Raw genomic sequence first — 21,959 nt, 5'->3', positions numbered from 1 at the left:
TTTTTGCACACCCTAAGCAGAGTAAAAAGAAAGGTTTGGTGCTAACAAAATACACGCGTTCTTGTGATTAATAGAAACACAAGAAATAGCAGTACCCCTCCGGTAAAATAATGGTAACACAATAATTAAATAAGGAGTACTAAGAAATTAATAAATCTAGTTAAAAGATCCTAATAGAATTTTATCATAACACTAAGTTTAATTTAAAAGGATAATTTTGAAGTAATAGTACGCAACAGAAAAGGAATTGTACATTAATGCTTAAATTTAATTTTTTTCTTCTTATTTATTCTTTCTTTTTGCAAAAATAACGGGCCTAATATAATTCTAACCCTCTGGTTGGCAGAGGCGGATCTAGAATTTTAAGTTTGTGGGTTTCTTGGGCAAAATAAAAATCCCCAAAAAATTGAGTGATGAGATTAGAATCCACAACCAAGAGGACAACAATGTTTCAACATGCACTTGCTTTGCCACGAGACCGCTAGCACACTTTATTGTGGGTTCCTAACTTATAATTTTTATATATTTACTAGATTTTTCAATATAATTACAAGATCCGTACGAAAGTTAGTGGGTTTCCGAAAACCCCCACAGTACATTCTAGATCCGCCTCTGCTGGTTAGATGGTGGGATCTGCTGGTTAGATGGTGGTTTCCCATGGTATGGTATGATATAGTTATTGAGAGAACCATATTTGTTTTGATTATTTCTTAAAATGTATGATATGATATGGTTTAATTCCATGGTTTGATAACCATGAAAACTCTCATGGTTTGATAAACAAATCGATGGTTACATAAAATGAGAGTTTTCATGGTTATCAAACCATGGAATTAAACCATATCATATCATACATTTTAAGAAATAATCAAAACAAACATGGTTCTCTTAATAACTATATCATACCATACTATGGAAACCACCATCCAAACCACCGATTTAGTGGTAACCCATGGTTTGCTTTTTTTTTTTTTTCCAGTTATGCCCTTACTTAATATTATTATATAATCTTATTTTTTTCCTTCGCCTTATATTATTTAACTCCACCTCCTACTCCGACCCATCATCCCACTAGCCCCCCCTCGACCCGACCTCACCCTCACCTAACCTCCACCCAATTTTCTTTTAATTTTTTAAAACTTATTTCAAAAATTTGTTCTTACCCGATCCTCATCCCCAACACCCCCTACTAGCCCCCTTCCCCCGTTAATTTTTTTTATTATTTTTAAAATTTATTGTTTAAAACTTTCAAGAAAAAATTCTTACACCCCCCCCTACCATCTCCCCCTCCCCCGTCCAAAAAAAATTAAATTAAATTATTTTTTAAAAAATAATTAGAACTTTTTTTCTTACTCCGACCCTCTACTCCACTACCCCCATCCCCCCAAATATTTCTTTAAAAAAAATTATTTTTTTAACCTCGCCACCCTTTATCATATTCGTTTTCATTATTTTATGTCAAATATATACAAATGTTTTTAGAAATTCTTTTTCTATTTGTGTTACAAACACAAGAGAAAAAGTAAGAAAGAATTTATTTTCTTGGAATTTTATACCAAACACATCCGTAGCATACACAAAACTTACATTCAAATTTTGTACTTGGTGTCAGTGTCACGTCTCAAAACACCAAGAAGAAATGTAATTTGTTACTATAAAAAATAAATCTGATTATATTTATTTGATCAACTATTTTATTGACTTTGTTAGAATTTACACTAATTTAACAATTTAATATATCTGCACGACATAATTATGATAAATTAGTAAAAAGAAAATTGTTTTATTAACAATTATTGATAAATTTATAATAATTAAGGACATTTTAGTAAACCTATCATTTACAATACAGTACCATACTGTCAAATCAAACAGTACCGTACATTGTGAAACCATGGCAAACCACCATCCAAACAAAGTGTACTTATCTAAAGAGGACAATCTATACACAATTTTTACCATTATTCTGTAAAAATTAGAGAGATTATTTTCGATAGATCCTCGCTTTAAGTAACGCATAATAAAAACTAATATGAAAAAATATAATAATAAAAATCACATAAAAAATAGTGGAGAAAAAATAATACACATAACAAAAATAAAAGAAACATAATATAATATTAATAAAAATGAAGAATAAGAAAGTAGGAGAGTAATAATAATAGTAATACTGACAAGGTATACTAGATAACACTCGACTATTTACTAACTTTTATTTTAATTCTCAATCTGAATATCATTTTATCAAATATCCACATATACGTTATGTTCTATCCAATCACCTCATCGAATCATTCGGTACTTCTTTGATAGACCTTTCTTCTCTTTAGGTCACTCATATTCATTATATTCTTTCACGTTGAATATCCATGCATCTTATCTTTACATGATTGAACCACTGTAATTGTGTTTCACTCATCTTACCCACAAAAGAAACCGATATCATCATCCTTTGTCCTATCTCCCGTATGTTACATCACTGAACTTATATTCTAAGTATTTTATTAGAATTCCGCACAACCTAAAATCTCTAAATTCCAAGATAGTCTCAAAACCTTTCGCTTATAAATCTATTGATTTCCTTTTTCCTCTTCAAATTTTCAATATTTTCTATAACAGCAAATTCAATCAAATACTCACTTTTAAAAATAGCAGTAAAAAAAATAAATTTGATCAATATTACTACTATATATAAGCATGAGTAGGAGGGAGCTGGAAGTAGGTTGGTGATGATCGTCATGCCTGTTTGCTTCGTGATTTTACTATATTACCCCTAACTAATTATTATAAGTCATTTACATATTAGAAAATTAATAATATTTAATAAAAAAATAAAATAGATTTATGACATGTTTGTTTTAGCTGCTCGTAATTTTACGATATCACCCTTAAATTAAGTCATTTATGTATTAAGAAATTAATAATATTTAATAAAAAAAGTAAAATGGACATAAGATGATAAATTAACTCTTGATGTTTTAAATTAATTTGACATCTTATATGAGGCTAGTTAAATTTTTTTCACAAGTTTTTTTTTAAAACAATTTTGCTATATCACTTTTAATTAGTCATTATGAATCATTTAATACATGTTTGCTCCGCTACTTCAATGATGATATTTGGTTGACTTTTGAAATTATATCAGCATTGCTTAAATTGGATTAGAAGAAAAAGTATTATAATCACAAAAATTAAAAAATTGAGTTATTTTTAAAATATAAATGACTATCAATGACACAAAAGTTTGAACAAGGAGAGTATAACAAATTACAATCGTTAACAACTAAAAGTAGTAAATTAAAATGCCAAAAAAGTATAATAAATTACAATAACTACCGACTTAAAAAATCTGAAAATATATTTAAAATATAATTGATTGTCTAAATTTTAATTTAATTATTTCATTAAACTTGTTATATATTTTAAAATTGTGTAAAAAATATTATAAATTACAATAATTAATAATTTATTTCCTATAAATTGGGATACAGGGATATTACTTGAAAATTAAATAGAAAGTCGTATAAATCATAATATAATTAAAAATTTAAAATAGCTAAAACTATATAACAAATTTGATTGGCTTTCTCAAATATTTACTGTCACATAAATTGAAACAAAAAGAGTAGCATATAGTATCTAAAAAAAATTATGTAAAAGTACTATAAATCAATAGCTGCTAACGTAAAATATTTAGAAATATATAAAAAAATTATTGACTTTTCAAATTTTATATGAACCACATAAATTGAGATAAAAAAAGTAACATAAATAGGGCCTGTATTGACACGGGCTCCGATGCCTAGTATATAGAATAAATGTTACGTGCATTATGCGTTTTCAATAAAGTCTATTATAAAAAATAACAATTAATTTTTTAAAATAATAAACAAAATAATGTAAGTGCTATTTTTGACCTATTTTTCATTTTTCACACGATATAACTCTAAGAAGAGATACAAGTTAAAAAATTTAAATTGCACATCTAAACAAAATTTTAATTTTATTTCAAATAATTTCATACCACAATTAAAAATCATAATGACAATTTCACATGGTATGACCAAACAAATCCTTACTAATAATGGAGGAAGTAAGAGAATAATTAATCAAATCGTACTCTTAATTATGTATTATTTTTTTTAAATTATGTAAAATCTTATCCTATATAAAGTTGGGAAAGAGAATACTTATTTTGGAATATTCAACCTTGTATCTAAACTATTAAAATTATACTAGTGTTTAAGATAATTACTGCTAGTACTAAACTTTGTTTTGATCGTCTCTTCCAAATTTGACAAATGTTCTCGTTGTTCTGCGTAATTGTTTTGAGTGTCAGTCACCAAATAGTTTGCTCCAAATCCCACAACTATTACAGTAACTTTTTTGAATAGTACTCTTTTCCTTAATAGCAGTAGAAAAACTATGTGAGCAAAAAGTTTCTAGCTTTTTGTTAAACAAGGTAGTGGGTCTATAACTATTTTGTTTTCTCTTGTTTTGATTTCTGCGAACATCTTTCAGTTGATCAAACCACATTCTTGATATTTTGTTCAATGGGTGCTAGAATTGCTTGAAAAATCTGTAGTTTTTTGTTGTGATTCTTGGGGTTCCTTTAGATTTTTGTGACGAGAAAACCTGTTTTTTTTTTTTTTTTCGAGGGCACCAAGAATGGTCATATATGCATTTCATTAGTTTTGATTATGTGAAATAAACAAGGGGTTTTTCTTTATTACAGTGAAGTGGGTATCTGCTAATTCACTTTCAAGAAACCCTTAATGGCAAAGAAGAGGGGTAAGAAGATGTTGAACAAAGAAGAAATTGCAGAAGATTGGTGCTTTGAGTGTAAAGATGGAGGAGAGCTCATGATTTGTGATTATGGGTAAATCTTTTTTCACTTTAAAATTAATTTTATTTTTGGTATATTTAATGGAACAAACGAGCTAGTGGTAGGTTTTGCGTATACTCTCCGCACTCCGCACTCGTGATTTGTGATTATGGGTATCTTCTTTTTGCTTAAAAATCAACTTTATTTTTTTGATATATTTGATGGAACAGATGTGTGAATGGTAAGGTCTGCCTTTAGACTCTATTTGTGAGATTTTACTGAGTATATTCTTGTTGTTGATGGAACAAACGAGATACTTGCAAGCTGATATGTATATAAAAATTATATTTTTATTTTTGGATGAAAACGTGGACATTGGTTGGAGTTTTTTTTTCTGGCTTGAAAAGGACGCATTTTTTTCTTTTCAATTTTAGGTCAAAATTGCCCTTTTGTTTGGTGATTTTCAGTTTTCACCTGGAATGGTGGGGAATATTTTTGTTTTTCTCAGAACCCTAGGTTCTTGAATTAAAAAAATGCTAGCACTGGATTCGATTTTATATCAAACCAAACAATTTAACTCGCTTAACCATAAATAATGGTATAAAAAGGTACATGTCGTGCATTTATTAGTTTGATGTAAACAACGGACATAGTAAATATTTAGCCCCAAAACGATACCATCTAACATGTTTTGAGGTTTAAATTTCATTTCTCCGATAATAGATCATTTGTTGTTTATTGCGTTTTTTTTTTTTTTTTTTTTTTTTTGAAATTGTGCATTAGCTGACTCTTCAGAAAATTATGCAAAAAAAATATTTTTAGTTTTTTTTTTTCTTCATGTAATAGCCACTTTTGGCTATCTGGGTAAGGTTATTTTCTTGTCTGATAACCCAGAAATTTCTTGGATAAAATCAAGCTTTCTTGCAAACATTGTTAGATCGCTCCTCACAATCCCAATTAATTAATAATGAGTAAAAGAAAAAAAGAAACAGGTTAGTTCCGTCAGTTTCCAGCTTGGATTTTCTTATTAGGAATATATCTTACTTGTATGGAACACATAGTATATCGATTCGCTAACGTCAACTTGACTTCTATGGAATGTGGATCTATAGATTCACTAATGTCAACTTGACTTATAAGAACCATAAAGAAGTCTATAATTAAATAATGATTAGTAAGCCCTCTAATTTAACAAATGCAAGTAATTTTCACTACATAGTCACAATTGCTGTTTCTTTCCTTTCTTTTTCGTGACTCAAAAGGATTGAAAGAAAGTTCAATGTGCACTCTGACTGAATACCGTTGCTGCTGATGTTCTCCCTGAGACTTGGTGATTCTTTCTTTACAAAGACTTCTACCTAATAATATAAATATATTGTCGACTTTGCAGGGATTGTTTGAAAGCTTATCACCCTGCATGTGTCGGTAAAGATGACTCAGTTTTGACAAGTGATAAACGTTGGATATGTGGCAAGCCTCTCAATTCATCCTTCTTCAAGCAAATTTAATATTTCTAAATTTATTCTTTCTCCTTATGTTTTGTCTGCGAGCTTTTCTTCTTTTGCTAGTTTATTGATTTTGACTAACCATAGTTAAGCATGACAAAGAATACTTATTGAGCGAAAAAGGCAATTGAATTTTGAGTTTCTGTTATATTGAGATTGTTCAAAATAATCTCTGGAAAAAGAAATTGTCTTTGCCATTTCTCCACATATACTAGAATGGAAAGGGATATGTACTGCTCTCCATAAATAACTTGCTTAACAATCTCGCAGTGTCATACAGTATATTCGGTTGTTGCTTACCCTTTATTAGAACAAATTTTATTGCTTAATTTGACTCCAAATTGTTACTGCACCACTTTTTGGAATGAGGAACCATGTGTTGGAGGATTGGTAGTCTGTGATAACTATTGCTGAAATACTTAAGTGTATCTATCAGTCAAAGACATTAGATTAAAAGGGTAGTCTGGTGCATGAAGCTTCCCGCATTCACACAGGCTCCAAAGAAGGCCACACCCAAGGGGCTGTAATGTAGATTGCATTCAAATATTTTAAGTTTGAGTACTTATATATTGTTGGTTTTTTTTGTCTTGTTAGTTTCTCTGGGCATGTGTTGCTTTTTCATTGCTAAGAATAAAAAATAGTTGTACGAAAAGTAACATCAGTTTTACTGTGTTCCAGGATGGCATGCATGCTTAGTTTGCCACAGAAGTTCAAACTATCACTGTTATTGTTGTGATAGAGCCGTATGCTCACGCTGCATTCGTCATATCGATTTTGTCCTTATTAAAGAGAAGTATGGATTCTGCAATAACTGCTTAAAGCTCGCATTGCTTGTGGAAGATGACAGGAATTTTGATTCTGATGGGGTATGCTTGTTATTATGGTTACACTGAAACTGTATTTTTTGGTTCAGTACTAACTAGTTAATTTCGTTGCTATTTTGGAAATGTTTATTTTCACATATGAAGAGAAAATGTCATGGAAACTATTAACTGAACTAGCCCAGGAAAACAGCTTGAAAGTTAAAATTGCATGACGCTTTACAGCATTGACTTATAATTATGTTTAATGGTATTCATGATAGATGGAGATAAATGAAGCCAGGTCTTTAAAGAACTTTGAGAGGGAACAAGTTTGAGAACAGGGAAGCATGAGATGCACCATCTCTCTCTTTAAAACACTATATTCATTTGTGATCAGAAAAAGTGAAAGATCATATATGAAAAAAAGACCTAAGTTTCCTGTTCAATTTTCAAGGTAAACCGTCTTTTATGGACGTTTAAAAAGATAACTTTCTCTTAGGGAGCGACTTCACACAGGTTTAACATGAGAGAAACTCAGTTTAAAATCTTAGTTCTATTTAATAAGTGCGGGTTTGATTGCATAATATTGTTTCCTGAATTGGTTCTTTCTCTACGCTTCCGAAGATTGAGTTTATTCTAGCAGTGTGTGAGGTGGATATTGCCACAATTAATATTCTTATGTCACAAACTCTATTAACAGCTTGTTTTCCTCTGTTTGAGCATGTGAGATCACATCTTGCGTGTTTATCACTATTATCTTGTTGGCAATATTCTGTTAGAGGAGTCTTTCTTTTATTGCTTGATATATCTCCTCTCTTATTTGCTTTATTTTTCCTCTAGTTGATTAGTGATCTATTCCATTTCTCATATGAATGATTGTTGCTTTGCAGGAAAGTGTAGACCTCAGAGATCGGGAAACATACGAGGGCCTTTTCAGGGAGTATTACGAGATAGTAAAGGAAAAAGAAGGATTTGACAAAAATAGTCTTCTTGCTGGTAAGGCTCAACTAGACAAGGAGAAGATCTGTCGCATTAGCTCCGATTCAGATAAACATAGTGAAGATGAGGATGAACACAGTGAAGAAGAGGATGAACCGCTTTCTTCGGACAGTGGAGATTTCAGTGAAGGAGAACCTCAGAAGAAAAGGCTTAAAAAGAAAAGATCTACACAGCCGAAAACAAAGGTGCAAAGAAAAATCAATTCAAAGAAAAAAGAATTTATCGGGTGGGGTTCAAAAGCTCTAATTGACTTTCTTCAGTTTATTGGTCAAGATACCAGAGAAAAATTATCCCAATATGATGTGACATCGATAGTAACTAAATATATAAAAGACCATAACCTTTTCCATCCAGTTAAAAAGAAAAGGATCCTTTGTGATGTTCGGTTACAAGCTGTTTTTGGGAAGAAGGTGATAAACAGACACAGAATATTTGGCCTCCTTGAAAGCCATTTTTTTGAAAATGAGGAGCGATTACAAAAGGATGAGCTTGATGATGATCTTGAAGACGATGACACAGAAATGTTGGTGGCTCCTAAAACTGAGAAAAAGGTTGAACAAAAGAAGATATCCTCAATTTGGTATTCAACTCCAGCACAAAGTAAATATGCAGCCTTGGTTCCTGAAAATATCAAACTCGTTTACCTGAAGAGGAGCTTGTTGCTGGAGATGATTAAGCAGCCCCAGTCAGTTGAAACCAAGATTATAGGAAGCTTTGTTCGGGTCAAGTTAGATCCATGTGATTATGAGCAGCGTAACTCTCATCAGCTTGTGCAAATTGCAGGTTGTTTTAACAAATGACTTCTTTATTTGATTTGTCCTGGAATAATTAGTAACATCCCTCAGTAGACTGCTGTCAATATGTCTGAATGCTGCATTATGCTCATGACTCCCATACAAAGTTTTTGATAATTCAATATTAACTAGCCAAAACACCTTTTTTTTTCTAAGATAAATGGTTTATGTTTCCTGAACCAATCTTGTTTACACTTTTTCTTATCGTTACATGGATAATCTGTTCAAGCACATGAAATAAAAGTTGAAACTTGGAACTCATTTTTTCATCTTTCCATGAACGGAATTGCTGTTTTGTTAATATTGAGAGAAGAGTTCATTCTACAATTTATTATACCTTTTTTGCCCATTTTGTATGGTACTATTACTATTTGGGGAGTCCAATTTTTTCTTTGATTACGATTTGTTAAAATAAGTTGGTTAGATTTAACCAAAATACTTGTGATTAGCAGTAATTGATATGTAGTTTTCAAACATGTAAATATTATTTCAAAAATAGTAAAACATCAATGGTGGACTTCACCTAGAGAATCAAATGAGTTGTCTCCGGATCATACCACTCTTACGGGGCGAAGGATGATTTCTGCTAACTAAAGCAAGTTTCTCTCTCTAACCCAAAGAAGAAGATAAGAAAACCTAGTCTGACTAGCACTGGGTTGAGAGAGAAATTTAAAATAGGTTACTATAATTAAATTTAATAGGATTTGAAGAAATTTGAAAGTAGAAATTTGATATGTGAGTAGAGTGGAATAGACCGATGAAAAGATATGACGTGATGAAATAAGATAAATCGATCTATTAAAGAAGCTCAGTAAATTCATAAGAAGGTCTAGTAAATAGGATGGAGAGGGTGAGGCAAGGATCATAATTTTATTCTCATCTTCCAAGTCTTAATCTAGAATATTATCTTCCATTGAAATCTTAATCTTGAACACCAATATTCCTTCCAAACTGACATCTTTCTTGTTTATGTGAGTGCTCTCAGGGATCAAGCTCGGATCAAGTGATAAGTACGACTCTGAGAGTTTAATTCAAGTTTCAAATATGGCCAGAGAATTTTGCTTGACCATGCTTTCTGATGATGAGTTTTCTAAGGTAACCTACTTCATCTTTGTGGCATCTGTCTATGCAATCTCTACCTATAATTTGACATGATTTTGCAGCTAATCAGCTATTCATTCATAGGAAACGGCTGTGAATGTTTTCGTAGGCCTGCTCAGAAGTCTACTGTAATGTTCATTTTGAGGATGCAGATATACACAACACTTACATACTCATTCCACAAATACCTTCATTACATAAAGAGAATAAATGTTGTTAATTAGAGTTTTGTCATGTACAAATACTTGTCGCTCATCTAACTTAGTATTAGATTATAAACTGCTAAAAGCAGACTGCAAAAAAGTTGTTTCTTTTGGATGTTGGTTATTTTCTAGGTTATAGTTGTTTTGCTCTTTTAAAAAGATCAAAGGGTCTCTCTTGTTTACGGAAGTTGTTGTCATTGGCTGTCTCAGATTTTGGTGTTAGTAGCGTTCAATAGATTTCACTCTTGGAAAAGATCCCAATTGCAACCACTGATAGGAAGTATGGCATGTGGATTTGCAATCCTTTACTATTTTGAACTGAAGAAAAATAGCTTTTTAAACCCATGTACTCAGTGTAAGCTACAACAACAACAACAACAACAAACCCAGTGTATTCCCACTTTGTGGGGTCTGGGGGGGGTAAGATGTACGCAGTCCATACCTCTACCTCTGATGAAGTAGAAAGGCTGTTTCCGAAAGACCCCCGGCTCAAGTTACGAGATATCAAACAAACACATAGTACAGCACAGAAGCAGATGACATAACATAGATACTGCAGCCATAAGGAATATAAAACAGAGTAAAGCAGGAATGCAGGAATATAAAGCAGAGGAAAGCACACAGATTCGTAACAAACATAGAACACGGAACACGGAACAGAACATTGAATACGGAATCATACCAGGAATACACCCCCACCAATTACCTCCCTACATTAGCGACCCGAACAGGCCCTAATCCTCTGCCGTAATTCGCGTCTTCCAGACCTTCCTATCTAGGGTCATGTCCTCGGTAAGCTGTAACTGTTCCATGTCCCGCCTAATCACCTCACCCCAGTACTTCTTCGGTCTACCCCTACCCCGTCTAAAACCATCCAACGCTAGCCTCTCACACCTACGGACCGGGGCATCCATGCCCCTCCTCTTCACGTGTCCGAACCATCTCAATCGTGCTTCCCGCATCTTACACTCCACTGAAGTCACCCCAACCTTCTCCCGGATAGTCTCATTCCGAGCTCTATCCCTTCGGGTCAGTCCACACATCCAGCGCAACATCCGCATTTCTGCCACCTTCATTCTTTGGGTGTGGGAGTTCTTAACTGGCCAACACTCCGCTCCATACAGCAAGGCCGGACGGACTACCACCCTATAGAATTTACCTTTAAGCTTGGGCGGCACCTTCTTATCACACAGCACCCCCGATGCAAGTTTCCACTTCATCCATCCCGCCCCGATACGGTGCGAGACATCCTCGTCAATCTCACCGTTACTCTGGATCACGGACCCGAGGTACTTGAACTTATCCCTTTTCTTTACCTCCTGCGCTTCTAGCCTCACCACTACCTCATTCTCTCGCCTTACGTCATTAAACTTACATTCCACATACTCTGTCTTGGTTCTGCTCACCCTGAACCCTTTAGACTCCAGAGTTTGCCTCCACAGCTCTAATTTGTCGTTCACACCCCCTCGCGTCTCATCTATCAGGACTACATCGTCTGCAAAAAGCATACACCACGGCACCTCCCCTTGGATACGCCGCGTTAACACATCCATTACTAGCGCAAACAAAAAGGGACTAAGAGTAGATCCCTGATGCAATCCTGTCAGGACAGTGAAATGCTCTGAGTCTCCTCCCGCCGTCCTCACCTGGGTTTTCGCTCCCTCATACATATCCTTAATTACTCTGCTATATGCCTGCGGTACTCCACTCACCTCCAAGCATCTCCAAAGCACCTCCCTGGGGACTTTGTCGTACGCCTTTTCTAGGTCGATGAACACCATGTGCAAATCCTTCTTCCTTTCCCTATATTGCTCCACCAACCGCCGTACCAGGTGAATTGCCTCCGTCGTCGAGCGGCCGGGCATAAATCCGAACTGGTTTTCCGAGATAGACACTATCCGTCTCAGCCTCACCTCGACCACTCTCTCCCAGATCTTCATAGAGTGACTCAGTAACTTAATCCCCCTATAGTTATTGCAACACTGAATGTCCCCCTTATTCTTATAGAGGGGGATCATGGTACTCCACCTCCACGCCTCGGGCATCTTTGCCGTCCTGAAAATTTCATTGAACAATGCAGTCAACCACTTTACACCAGCCTCTCCAACGAACTTCCAAAACTCCACCGGTATCTCATCCGGCCCCGTCGCCCTACCCCTTCGCATCCTGCGGACTGCCTGTCTAACCTCGTCTACCTTAAAACGTCTACAATAGCTAAAATCCCGACACTCCCCTGAGTGCTCCAGTTCCCCTAACACAATAGCTCTGTCCCCCACGTCATTCAAGAGCCTATGAAAGTACGACTGCCATCTCTTCTTTATGTGGCCGTCCTCCACCAACATTCTTTATGTGGCCGTCCTCCACTAACACTTTATGTGGCCGTCCTCCACCAACACTTTATGTGGCCGTCCTCCAGTTCCCCTAACACTTTATGTGGCCGTCCTCCACCAACATTCTTTATGTGGCCGTCCTCCACCAACACTCAGTGTAAGCTACATCACAGAAATTGTAACTTCATACATTTTCTGATAATGGTACAACAACAATAGCAACAACATACCTAGTGTAATCAATCTCATATGCAGACCACACCCCTCAGACCACACCCCTCTACAGAGGCGAAGTCAAGATTTGAAATTTAAGGGTTCTGAACTTTCCTCAATACCCGTAATTCGTTCTTGTTAATAGTTTTGCAACTAAATATTCATACATATTTAATGAATTTCCTAATACAAATAAGGGACTAAGCAAAAGCTGCTGGGTTCGGACACCCGTAGCAAATGATCTAGCTTGGTCTCTGCCCCTATATGTTTTCTAGTTACGGAAACAAAATTTTGTAACTGAAAAGTGGATTCATTTGGGTTACCAATATTCTCAACTTTCTGAAACCTGAGGTTGCTTTATGTGATCATCAAATTTGAAGTAATTTAAAGTTTCATAGGTGATAAATGTTTGATAGCATTCTAGAGCTGATGTACTGTCATGTGTAATTAAAGCACTCCTACTTATGGAAATTGCTTATCCAACTATTTTTTTTATAGACCTAATAGGAAGGTACTTGTCCCATTTACTTTTCAATTGAGAATTCTGATGACCATTTGGAATATTTCTTGAACTGAGGAAAAAAAACTGATTGAACGTTTCCACTTATCAAAAAAAAAAAGATTGAACGTTTCTAGTAGCCTAGATCCTAAATGGAAGCTTGTTCTCTCTCTTTTTTTTTTTGTTTCTTCAGAATACAACATAGAATCTCACCCTTAGTTGATATGTAGCTATTACATGTATCCCTCTATAATTGAGAAACTTCTTAACAGCGCGGAACTACCCAGTGTCTAAGCTCTACCAAGAAGCTTTTGTGGGTAACCCTTCAATTCTCAATGTATTTTGTCATTTTTCTCTGTTTTTCAGGAAGAATGTGATGATCTGGGAGAGAGGGTGAAATCTGGCCTGCTTAAAAAGCTTACAATTGTAAGGCTTTCTTGCTTGCTGTTTGACATAACTATTACATTGAAATATAGTCTAGATATTATTTCTAGATATTATTGTATGACTGAAAGCTTAATTTGTTTAGCTATCTTTTCCAGCATATAAATGACTTGTCCAAAGAGTGATCTCTCTGTACCGCACTGCTCAGTGCAAGTTCTGGTTGCCTCTAGTACAACCCATTTTCTTTTTGTTATATAGCGTTAGAGCTTGTAATAGGGATGGAGTGGGAGCTAGTTTCTCCAGTCTCAGCTGGTCAGGCAGCATGCTGCTTGCAACATACGACATGCTCTCTTGCCTTGTTTTAAGGATTCATCCTTCTCTTGGTCATATATATATCCTTTAAGTCCTGTCGTGTGACCCCTCTGGTGGGAAGGAACAAGTAGAACCTGGGTAGATCTTGGCCGGTTTAGTGGCACTCGATTCTTAATCAGTTCTGAAAACGGCTGTAATGCGAATAGGTTGATTGGTAGTTTCTCGAGTCCTGGTTTGTAGCACTAAATATTCTGTCTACTAGATAGTGTCCTCAATTTTGGTTTCACCAAGTAACAGTGCCTGCTAACTGGCCTTTGTCATTGTGTTCCATTTCAAATAAAAAGCATTTCTCACTGAAACCCGTTGTCTTCTTTCATTTTTAGCAAACTCTACGGCGCCACTTCAAAGAAAGTGTGTCTCCATCATCTGCATGTTACATGAATATTCTTTTTCTCCAAAAGGCTACGAAAACTTTCGAACTGCACTATCGGGAAGGTTGCAAGATAGGGTTCAACTGGACTTTGAATGGGTTCATCTAGAACACTACTGCAGATCAGCCAAATAACATGATTCAATAGTAGTTACATGGATCAGTGCACTTCTTGCCTAGTGAGGGAGATAATGAGGGAATCTTCCAGCTTAGCAGTTTTAACACAGTGCTTTTGCAGTTCCCTTTAACTTTATGGAGAGTCCTTTGAATTTCCTTTTCAAAAAGAATTGCTTTTGAATTTGCACTTCATTTAAAATCTTAAGCTACTAGAAAGGGAATACTTCTATATAATTTGCATTTGGATATATTCCTTGAGCCATGGGGAAGTTCTCTGAGATGAATTATACATCTATATAATTGAAAAGGAATTCTTGTTCTGACGCCATTTTGAATTGTGTGTGACACCTCTATTAAATGTTTGAGCTATTAGGATGCTGATACTTTTATTTCAGTCTTCTAAATATCTGAAAAAATATGAGCGCAATCTTCTAGTTTTCCAGTTATAGATTCAGCTGAACTCCAATTCCGTTTCGTGCTACCATAAAACATAGACTCCTATTTGCAGGTGGAGCTTGAGCAGAAGGCTAAAATCCTTCATGAGGACATCACAAAGCATGTACGGTTTCAATCTTACGTAGTTACTTGTTAATTTAGATTATTTATTTCCTTAGGAATTCCTAGTTGATATGGATAGTTGGTAGCTCTACAAATTTATACTCCATTTGCATGATAAAGCAAAATATTATCGAGCAACCATGGATCAAATGTTGTAAAATGATTTCAGGTTCCATTTCAGTAGCATGAAATTATTAGGGACCTGTTTATTTATCTTGAATCAATATATTTGCAGAACATCTAAATATCTGATGACACCTTCTCTTTAAATGTCAGAGGATTGCTCGAGAGCTGGAATTGTTGCAGAAACTCATTGATCGGGCAAATGAGAAAGGATGGAGACATGAATATCCTTTTTTCCGTTTTTTGATGACTAAATTAATAGTACTTGAGAGATACCAAACCAGTCCCAAGGATGGAAAATTTAGCACAGATTTGGAAGTAAGCTTCTGTATTTGGTCATCAGCATGACATTCTACCATCACCAATTTCATCCTAACCCCTACGTTCCTCTCTTATCATATTATCCTTCATGCCCTAATTTTGTCTGTGTGTACTGTTATCTCGCTGTTCTTCTTCCTGGTCCATTCTGCAAGAAAGGAAAGTGTTTCCTTAACGCCCTTGGTGTTTACACTTTTCCAGCATCTGGAGAAACGAAAGCTCCTCAAGCAACCTTCATACCTGTCATTTGTGCTGCAGAATATTCCTGGAGTGGTTGCAGAGGAAGTAGAGCTTGCATCTCTTGATAGGACTGACAATCAGATGCTCCAGTTCGCAGATAAGACAACCCCTGCGAAGCAGAATATTCCCGGAGTCACTTCTGAGAAAGTAGAGCTTGAACCTTTGGCTGAGGAAGAGAAAGATGGCAATCAGATGCAACAATGCTTAGATGAGACGACCCCTACCAAAAGAATTACTCGTGGAGTGATTCCTGAAGAAGTAGAGCTTGAACATCTGGGTAAAGATGAGAGAGATGGCGATAAGATGCATCAATGCACAGATGAGATGACTCCTACTGGAGTTGTCAAATGTGAACCGGAAGATGGAGCACCTTGCTCTGGTAGTTAGTAGATGTAATGAAGCTTTGTGCAACTTTCCCCATCTTCTCCTTCCTTGGTCAACTTAGGTGTTGTTAAGCGTTTCCTGGTAAACTTTAGTAGCTCGTCTCCAACGGAGGGAAGATGCTTCTGTCAGTTGCTAGTCTTACCTTGGGGTATTTTGATTTTAGTTGCTACAAAGACTATCCAGTTCTAGCTTGTTAATATATTCCAGCCCGTTAAAGACTTTTTTCGGACCGCTCTAGTTGTTATAAGAAAAACCGGGTGAAAGTTATTTTGAAGTTGCATTTGCTCTTACCCCAAATCATGATTCATGAAAATGGATCAAAGGGGTATTATGCTGTAATCTTTTCAACTAAATGCAACTTATCTCCCTTTTCCAAGATCATCTTTTCTGAAATTGCACGTTTTCTCAGGGTGAAATATCCACACTATATATTTACTGTCTTTGGACATGCATGTCTTCCCTTTGTGCAGATGTGTGTGGGATTTTTTTTCTTTTTCTTTTTTTTTGTGTGTGGAGTGGGGGTGGGGGTATGATACATTACTGGAAAAATCATCTACATGATATTGCTCAACCAGTAGCTTGTAAAGAGACACATTGATACTTTGAATATCAGTGAAATTCATTATCTTTGATTGAATACAACTGTATAAATCAATTTACATCAACTTCAAAATGCAGAAACACCCTTAATCATCACCCCTAAACAAAACCAAAGGGAAAAAGGATGACAACAACAACCCAGTATATTCCCACACAGTGAGGTCTGGGGAGAGTGAAATGTACACAGTCCATACCGCTACCTCCGGCAAAGGGGAAAAAAGCAAGGCAAAAAGAAAAGAGAGAGAAAGAAAGAAAGAGAAAGGAACAAATAGACGAATACACTTGAGTAGGACTGTTTAAGCAACTATTTTATTCCCCATTTATGTCTTCGTTAGGGTTAACCTTTTTACAAATACATATTTATGAATTCACACGCTAGATAGTTTAGTTTATATAACTAAAGGATATTTCCACATCCATGTATCTCCTCGGGGCCTAGTACTCAAGTGGACGTGGAAATGGGATACTCTGGATTGTACTCTGTGGAGCGGATATCGTCTTTTTTATAATCAAAATGCAGCACCAAACCAGCCGAACCAACAACTTTGGAACTTTACAAAATGCAGCACCAAACCAGCCGAACCAACAACTTTGGAACTTTATCTGGAGCATGTCATTACCTTCCAAGGTGCTTAATTTTATCTGGAGATCTTTGAGAAATATCTTACCTACATGTGAGGGTCTTTTCAAGAAGAAATGTGTAGCTAGTTCAATTTGTTCGCAATGTTTGCAGGCACCGGAGACTGTGAAACATTGCTTGGTAGAATGTCATTTTGCAAAGCAATGTTGGATTCAATCAAACTTTGGTTGACATGGTTTAACAGGAGACTTTGTGGAATGGTTTGAGGAACAAAGAAAGAGAAATCTGAAAATGAAACTGGAGAAAGCAGTATGTTGGAACAATAAGCAAAAGTACGCCAACTGCCACTTTACATCGTGCGAAGAAGGCGTTGGATGAATGGAGGAATGCGAATTTGGATGACGAGATGTGTGTTGCTGCTGTGTATAATATGAATATGAAATGGGAACTACTTCCGCTTGGCACAATCAAATGTAATACCAATGCCTCTTACGATATCCATACAGGTTTGTCAGGGGTAGGCATGATGCTACATAATCACTTGGGTCAATTTATTATTGAAAAAACTATGCTTCTTGATCGTGTTGCTAGTCCTTTATTGGTCGATATCATAGGGGTACGTGAGGCTCTCACTTGGTTAAAGTACCGATTCCGTACAAAAAAGTTGATTGTGGAAACTGATAATCTACTTGTGAAGCAAGCTCTGGAAGAAAATTTGATGAATTACTCTTATTTTGATTCTTTAGTCTTTGATTGTAAAATTCTTTTCAAAGAGTTGTCATCTTTTTCCTTGTCGTCTGTCAAAAAATCAGCGAATCAGGTTACTCATTGTCTTGCTCGAGCATCTGCTTTTGTGTCTGGTTCGATGGAGTGGGATACTAATCCTCCGTCTCTGATTACTGATGTACTTGAGTTTGATTTGAATAATACATGATGAAACACTCATTTCAAAAAAAAAAACAAAAACTAAAGGATGAAATTTTATATTGCTACCTCTCTCAAAGAGAAATTACACTGTAAAACAAAAATTTAAAAATATAGTTTTGACTTGCCTAGAAAATTCTAGTACTCCCTCTGTACCGTTTCGAAAGAATGACCTTTATTTTTGGCAATTTAAACTTTTCACGTGACATGTTTAGGACCAAAACATTTGACACAACTTTAATTTAACCACATGATATGTTTAGAACCACAACATTTAACACAACTTTAATTTAAGACCACAAGATTCAAAAGTCTGCTTTATTTTTTTAAATTTTGAGCCAAGTCAAAGTAGGTCATTCCTTTTTAAATGGAAAGAGTAGTAAATATATATTATGTATCGATAAACTTGAGCAAGAAAATTATTAATTAAAGAAAATAATATTATTATTTCAATTATAACTAATAAATTGCTATCAGCCATTAACAAACAAACCTGTCTTTACCAAAACTGCACGGGCTTATTATTAATTAACTAGCTTACTTCGTGGGCAGATTCCAAAATTGTCCAATTTCTCCTAATTGGAAAACTAAAGGGGCACAAAAGAAATATTAAACAAACATGGAGACCCTAATGCAATATTTGTATTTCGAAAAAAAAAAAAAAAAAGAATGAGAAAGGTCCACTTTCTTGACAACACACAAACAAGGCAAAGCTTGGTTTGTATGGCATAATCTTGAAGAGATTTTGTAATGGATGACTCAACCGAAAGCAGTGATTGGGCTTTTGCTGGTATTATTTTGCCTAAAGCTGTGTGTTTATCTTCAAAGTTATTGTCTTTTATCATATTCATTAGTCATATTTTGCTTCAAAGATAACAACTTTAGTGTGTTTTTATGACCAATGAAGAAGGAAAATTAAATGGTGACTTGTTAAAGTGGTAAATAACTTGCTAAGACAGGTTAAATTACACTAGTAATGTCGTTAGTGTATATAACTTAAATTTATTGTAGGCACTTGTGGTCCGGCCTTTCTCTGGACCCGTGTTATAGCTAGAGCTTTAGTGCGCTAGGTGGATCTTTACTTTTGAATTTATTCTTTGTGTTCTGACCTTGAGGAAATTCTTGGTTTTGATCATCAGGGCAGTGTTCTACATTGTGATGCAATGTCTTGGTGCAATTTGTGTGCCAATGATGTCATCCGTGGTTACACCAAGGGAGATGGCCTTGGTGCTGAGATTGTTGTTACTTTTGTTCTTGTCTACGGTGTCTTATGTGCTGCTGATGCCTAGAGAAATGCCAGCGACTCCCATGTTCCTGTGAGTATTTATAGTTGACTTCTCATTTCGTGCTTTAGATTTTACAGTTGAGCTAATTGTGTATACTAACTCATGGTTGTGTTTTTGTAGATTTTGGCAGTGTTCTTCGTTCATTTGGCCACTATCCTTTATCATAGGCATTGACATTAACCCTGCTAGAAACCTAGGTGATGCCATTGTCTACAACGGAAAGCATGCGCGGGATGACCATGTAAGTTTTACTTGTATGCATCGCACCAAGGGTGTGGCCTAGTGGTCAATGAAGTAGATTAAGAACCTGAGGTCTGAGGAGATTAGAAACATTGGGTGATTCTTTCCATCTGTCCCAGTCTTGATGGATAGAGTTACTTGATATCTGATGCTGTTGGGAGGTGGCAGGTATCCCCTGTATTTAGTTGAGGTGCACGAAAGCTGGCCTAGATCTTGGTTATCAAAAAAAAGTTGTACTTCTATGCATCAATGGATGTGTTTACATTATTTTAATGGGTATAATTTTATTTAAAAATGTAGTTAATACTAAATAACTAAGATGAGTTTAAATGGAGCGACATGCACAGTAAGGATTCATAGAGCCAGTGACTACTTGCTTGAGATTGAGGCATAGTTTTCGACTGAGCTATTTTCTTGATTTGTTCATTGTTGTTTTAAATTTCATGAGTAGCTAAAAGATTTCCCTTTTTTCTTTGTTTTGAAAATGCTATGGATTTTCTAGGTGGAGCCACTTATTGGAGCTAGAACTTTGTTTTGTCTGACTTGGCTCCTCTACTTATAGTTGTGGTTCTTTTTTTTTTTTTTTTTTTTAATTAATTTTTTGGGAGAACATCGCGCCAATTTGGCCCTGGGTAGTAAAGGGGGTATTAGAGTGGGTGAAAGGGGTGGGCGTTCAGTTCTTCCAAATTTTGGTTCAGTTCATAGGTTTTTTGTTTTTCAGGAGTGTGAACCCAATATCGAACCAAACTACTTCAGTTCGGTTCGGTTTGATTCGACTTTTTAAACTCTATTCTTCGGTATTTACAAATAATGTCAGCAATAATAAGCAACAAATAAACTTCACGGATTGCTGACACGTGTTTTCCTTCTTCTGTCTAGTTGTTGAGTGTGTGTCAGCAATTCATAAGTGACAGATTGCTGTAATCCAAGTATTGATTTCTCCAATCCAAGGGTATAACTTTGTTGAAGTTTTAACATTTTTTAAGCAGTTACTACTAAACATTGTTTTGATCGTCATAGTTCTAAACTGACAAGTGTTTCCATTCTTTATCTAGTTGTTGAGTGTGTGTCAGCAATACATAAGTAACTGTTTGCTGTAATCCAACAATAGATTGCTCCAATTCAAGTAGTATAACTTTCTTGAATAGGATTCTTCTATTCAAAAACCTTGTCAAATAAATCTTGTTTTTTTCGCTACCCCCAATTCTCTCTCATTTTGTTACCCCCAATTCTCTCTTTTTCGTTTCCCCCAATTCTCTCCTTTTTTGTTAGCCCCGATCTTTCCTTTTTCGTTATGCCCCAAGTTGTAACAAAAAGGGTTTCTAATTGAATTGTGCAGATCTGTCTAGACTTTAATTATAGAGTTATAAGTTAAAGCAAGTGAAAGCAAAGAAAGTTGATAGTCAATCAGGTAAAGAAATCTAATTAAATGGAGCAAAATCTCTCTTTTAGTATTTGATCTATTAGTTTAAAGAAAACCAGAGGCAAATCAAGTCTCTGTTTAATGTTTGATGTTATCGTTGAGCAAAAGTTTTCGGCCTTCTGTTGAAGGAGGTAGTGAATTGTACATGGATCTATTTTGTTAGACCAGTAAAGCAGATCTTTTTTCATTGTTTTGATTTTTAGGACATCTTTTTGTGATGAAAACAACATTCATGTTTTTTAGGTCCATGGGTTCCAGAAGTGCTTGAAAATCTGTAATTTTTGCTGTAATTCTTGAGATTTCTTCAGAATTTTGTGTTAAGAGAACCTGCTTGTCTGCTGTGTTTTGCTGATGGGTATTTCATTCTCCGGGCTAATCATCAACCTTGGATTTTCTCATCTGTTAATATATATTCTTTTCTACTATTTTTTCTAAAAGGGAAAAAATTACACCAAGAATCGCCATATCTGCATTTTATTTTTGATTATCTGGTTTTTTTGTATAGCTAGTTTATAGTAACCTTGTGGTTGTCTTGTTTCCTTTATTATCTAGCGGTTTGATATCCCTTTTTGGTGTTTGCTTTTATGTTTTTTTTGTTTGTTATACTGTTATCTGTTCTGAGCCGGGGGTCTATCGGAAACAACTTCTCTTCCTCATATGAGGTAGTGGTATAGACTGCGTACACTTTACCTCCCCCAGACACCACTTTGTGGGAATACATTGGGTATGTTGTTGTTGTTGTTGGATTAAACAAGGGGATTTTCTTAA

General features: G+C 35.3%; 2 protein-coding genes across 2 annotated transcripts in view; both read left to right on the top strand.

The window, feature by feature from the left end:
• Positions 1–4,245: 4,245 nt before the first annotated feature.
• LOC107839846 (zinc finger CCCH domain-containing protein 44) lies at positions 4,246–16,514 on the top strand. Its single transcript, XM_016683486.2, has 10 exons — positions 4,246–4,462; positions 4,736–4,879; positions 6,216–6,295; positions 7,009–7,196; positions 8,024–8,915; positions 9,912–10,021; positions 13,639–13,698; positions 15,024–15,074; positions 15,350–15,420; positions 15,706–16,514. The coding sequence occupies exons 2-10, from the start codon at positions 4,776–4,778 to the stop codon at positions 16,139–16,141; spliced, it is 1,992 nt and encodes a 663-aa protein (XP_016538972.1). The 5' UTR covers positions 4,246–4,462; positions 4,736–4,775; the 3' UTR covers positions 16,142–16,514.
• Positions 16,515–18,772: 2,258 nt separating this feature from the next.
• Positions 18,773–21,959, top strand: part of LOC107839849 (uncharacterized protein At5g08430-like) — a gene marked incomplete in the record, with an annotated part of 12,536 nt that continues 9,349 nt past the window's right edge. The window contains 3 exon segments of the mRNA XM_047394822.1: positions 18,773–19,032; positions 19,382–19,558; positions 19,649–19,769.

Source organism: Capsicum annuum, chromosome 8 (assembly GCF_002878395.1).
Source record: "Capsicum annuum cultivar UCD-10X-F1 chromosome 8, UCD10Xv1.1, whole genome shotgun sequence".
In the NCBI taxonomy this organism is placed as follows: Eukaryota; Viridiplantae; Streptophyta; class Magnoliopsida; order Solanales; family Solanaceae; genus Capsicum; species Capsicum annuum.
This window is presented reverse-complemented; position numbering and strand designations above follow the sequence as displayed.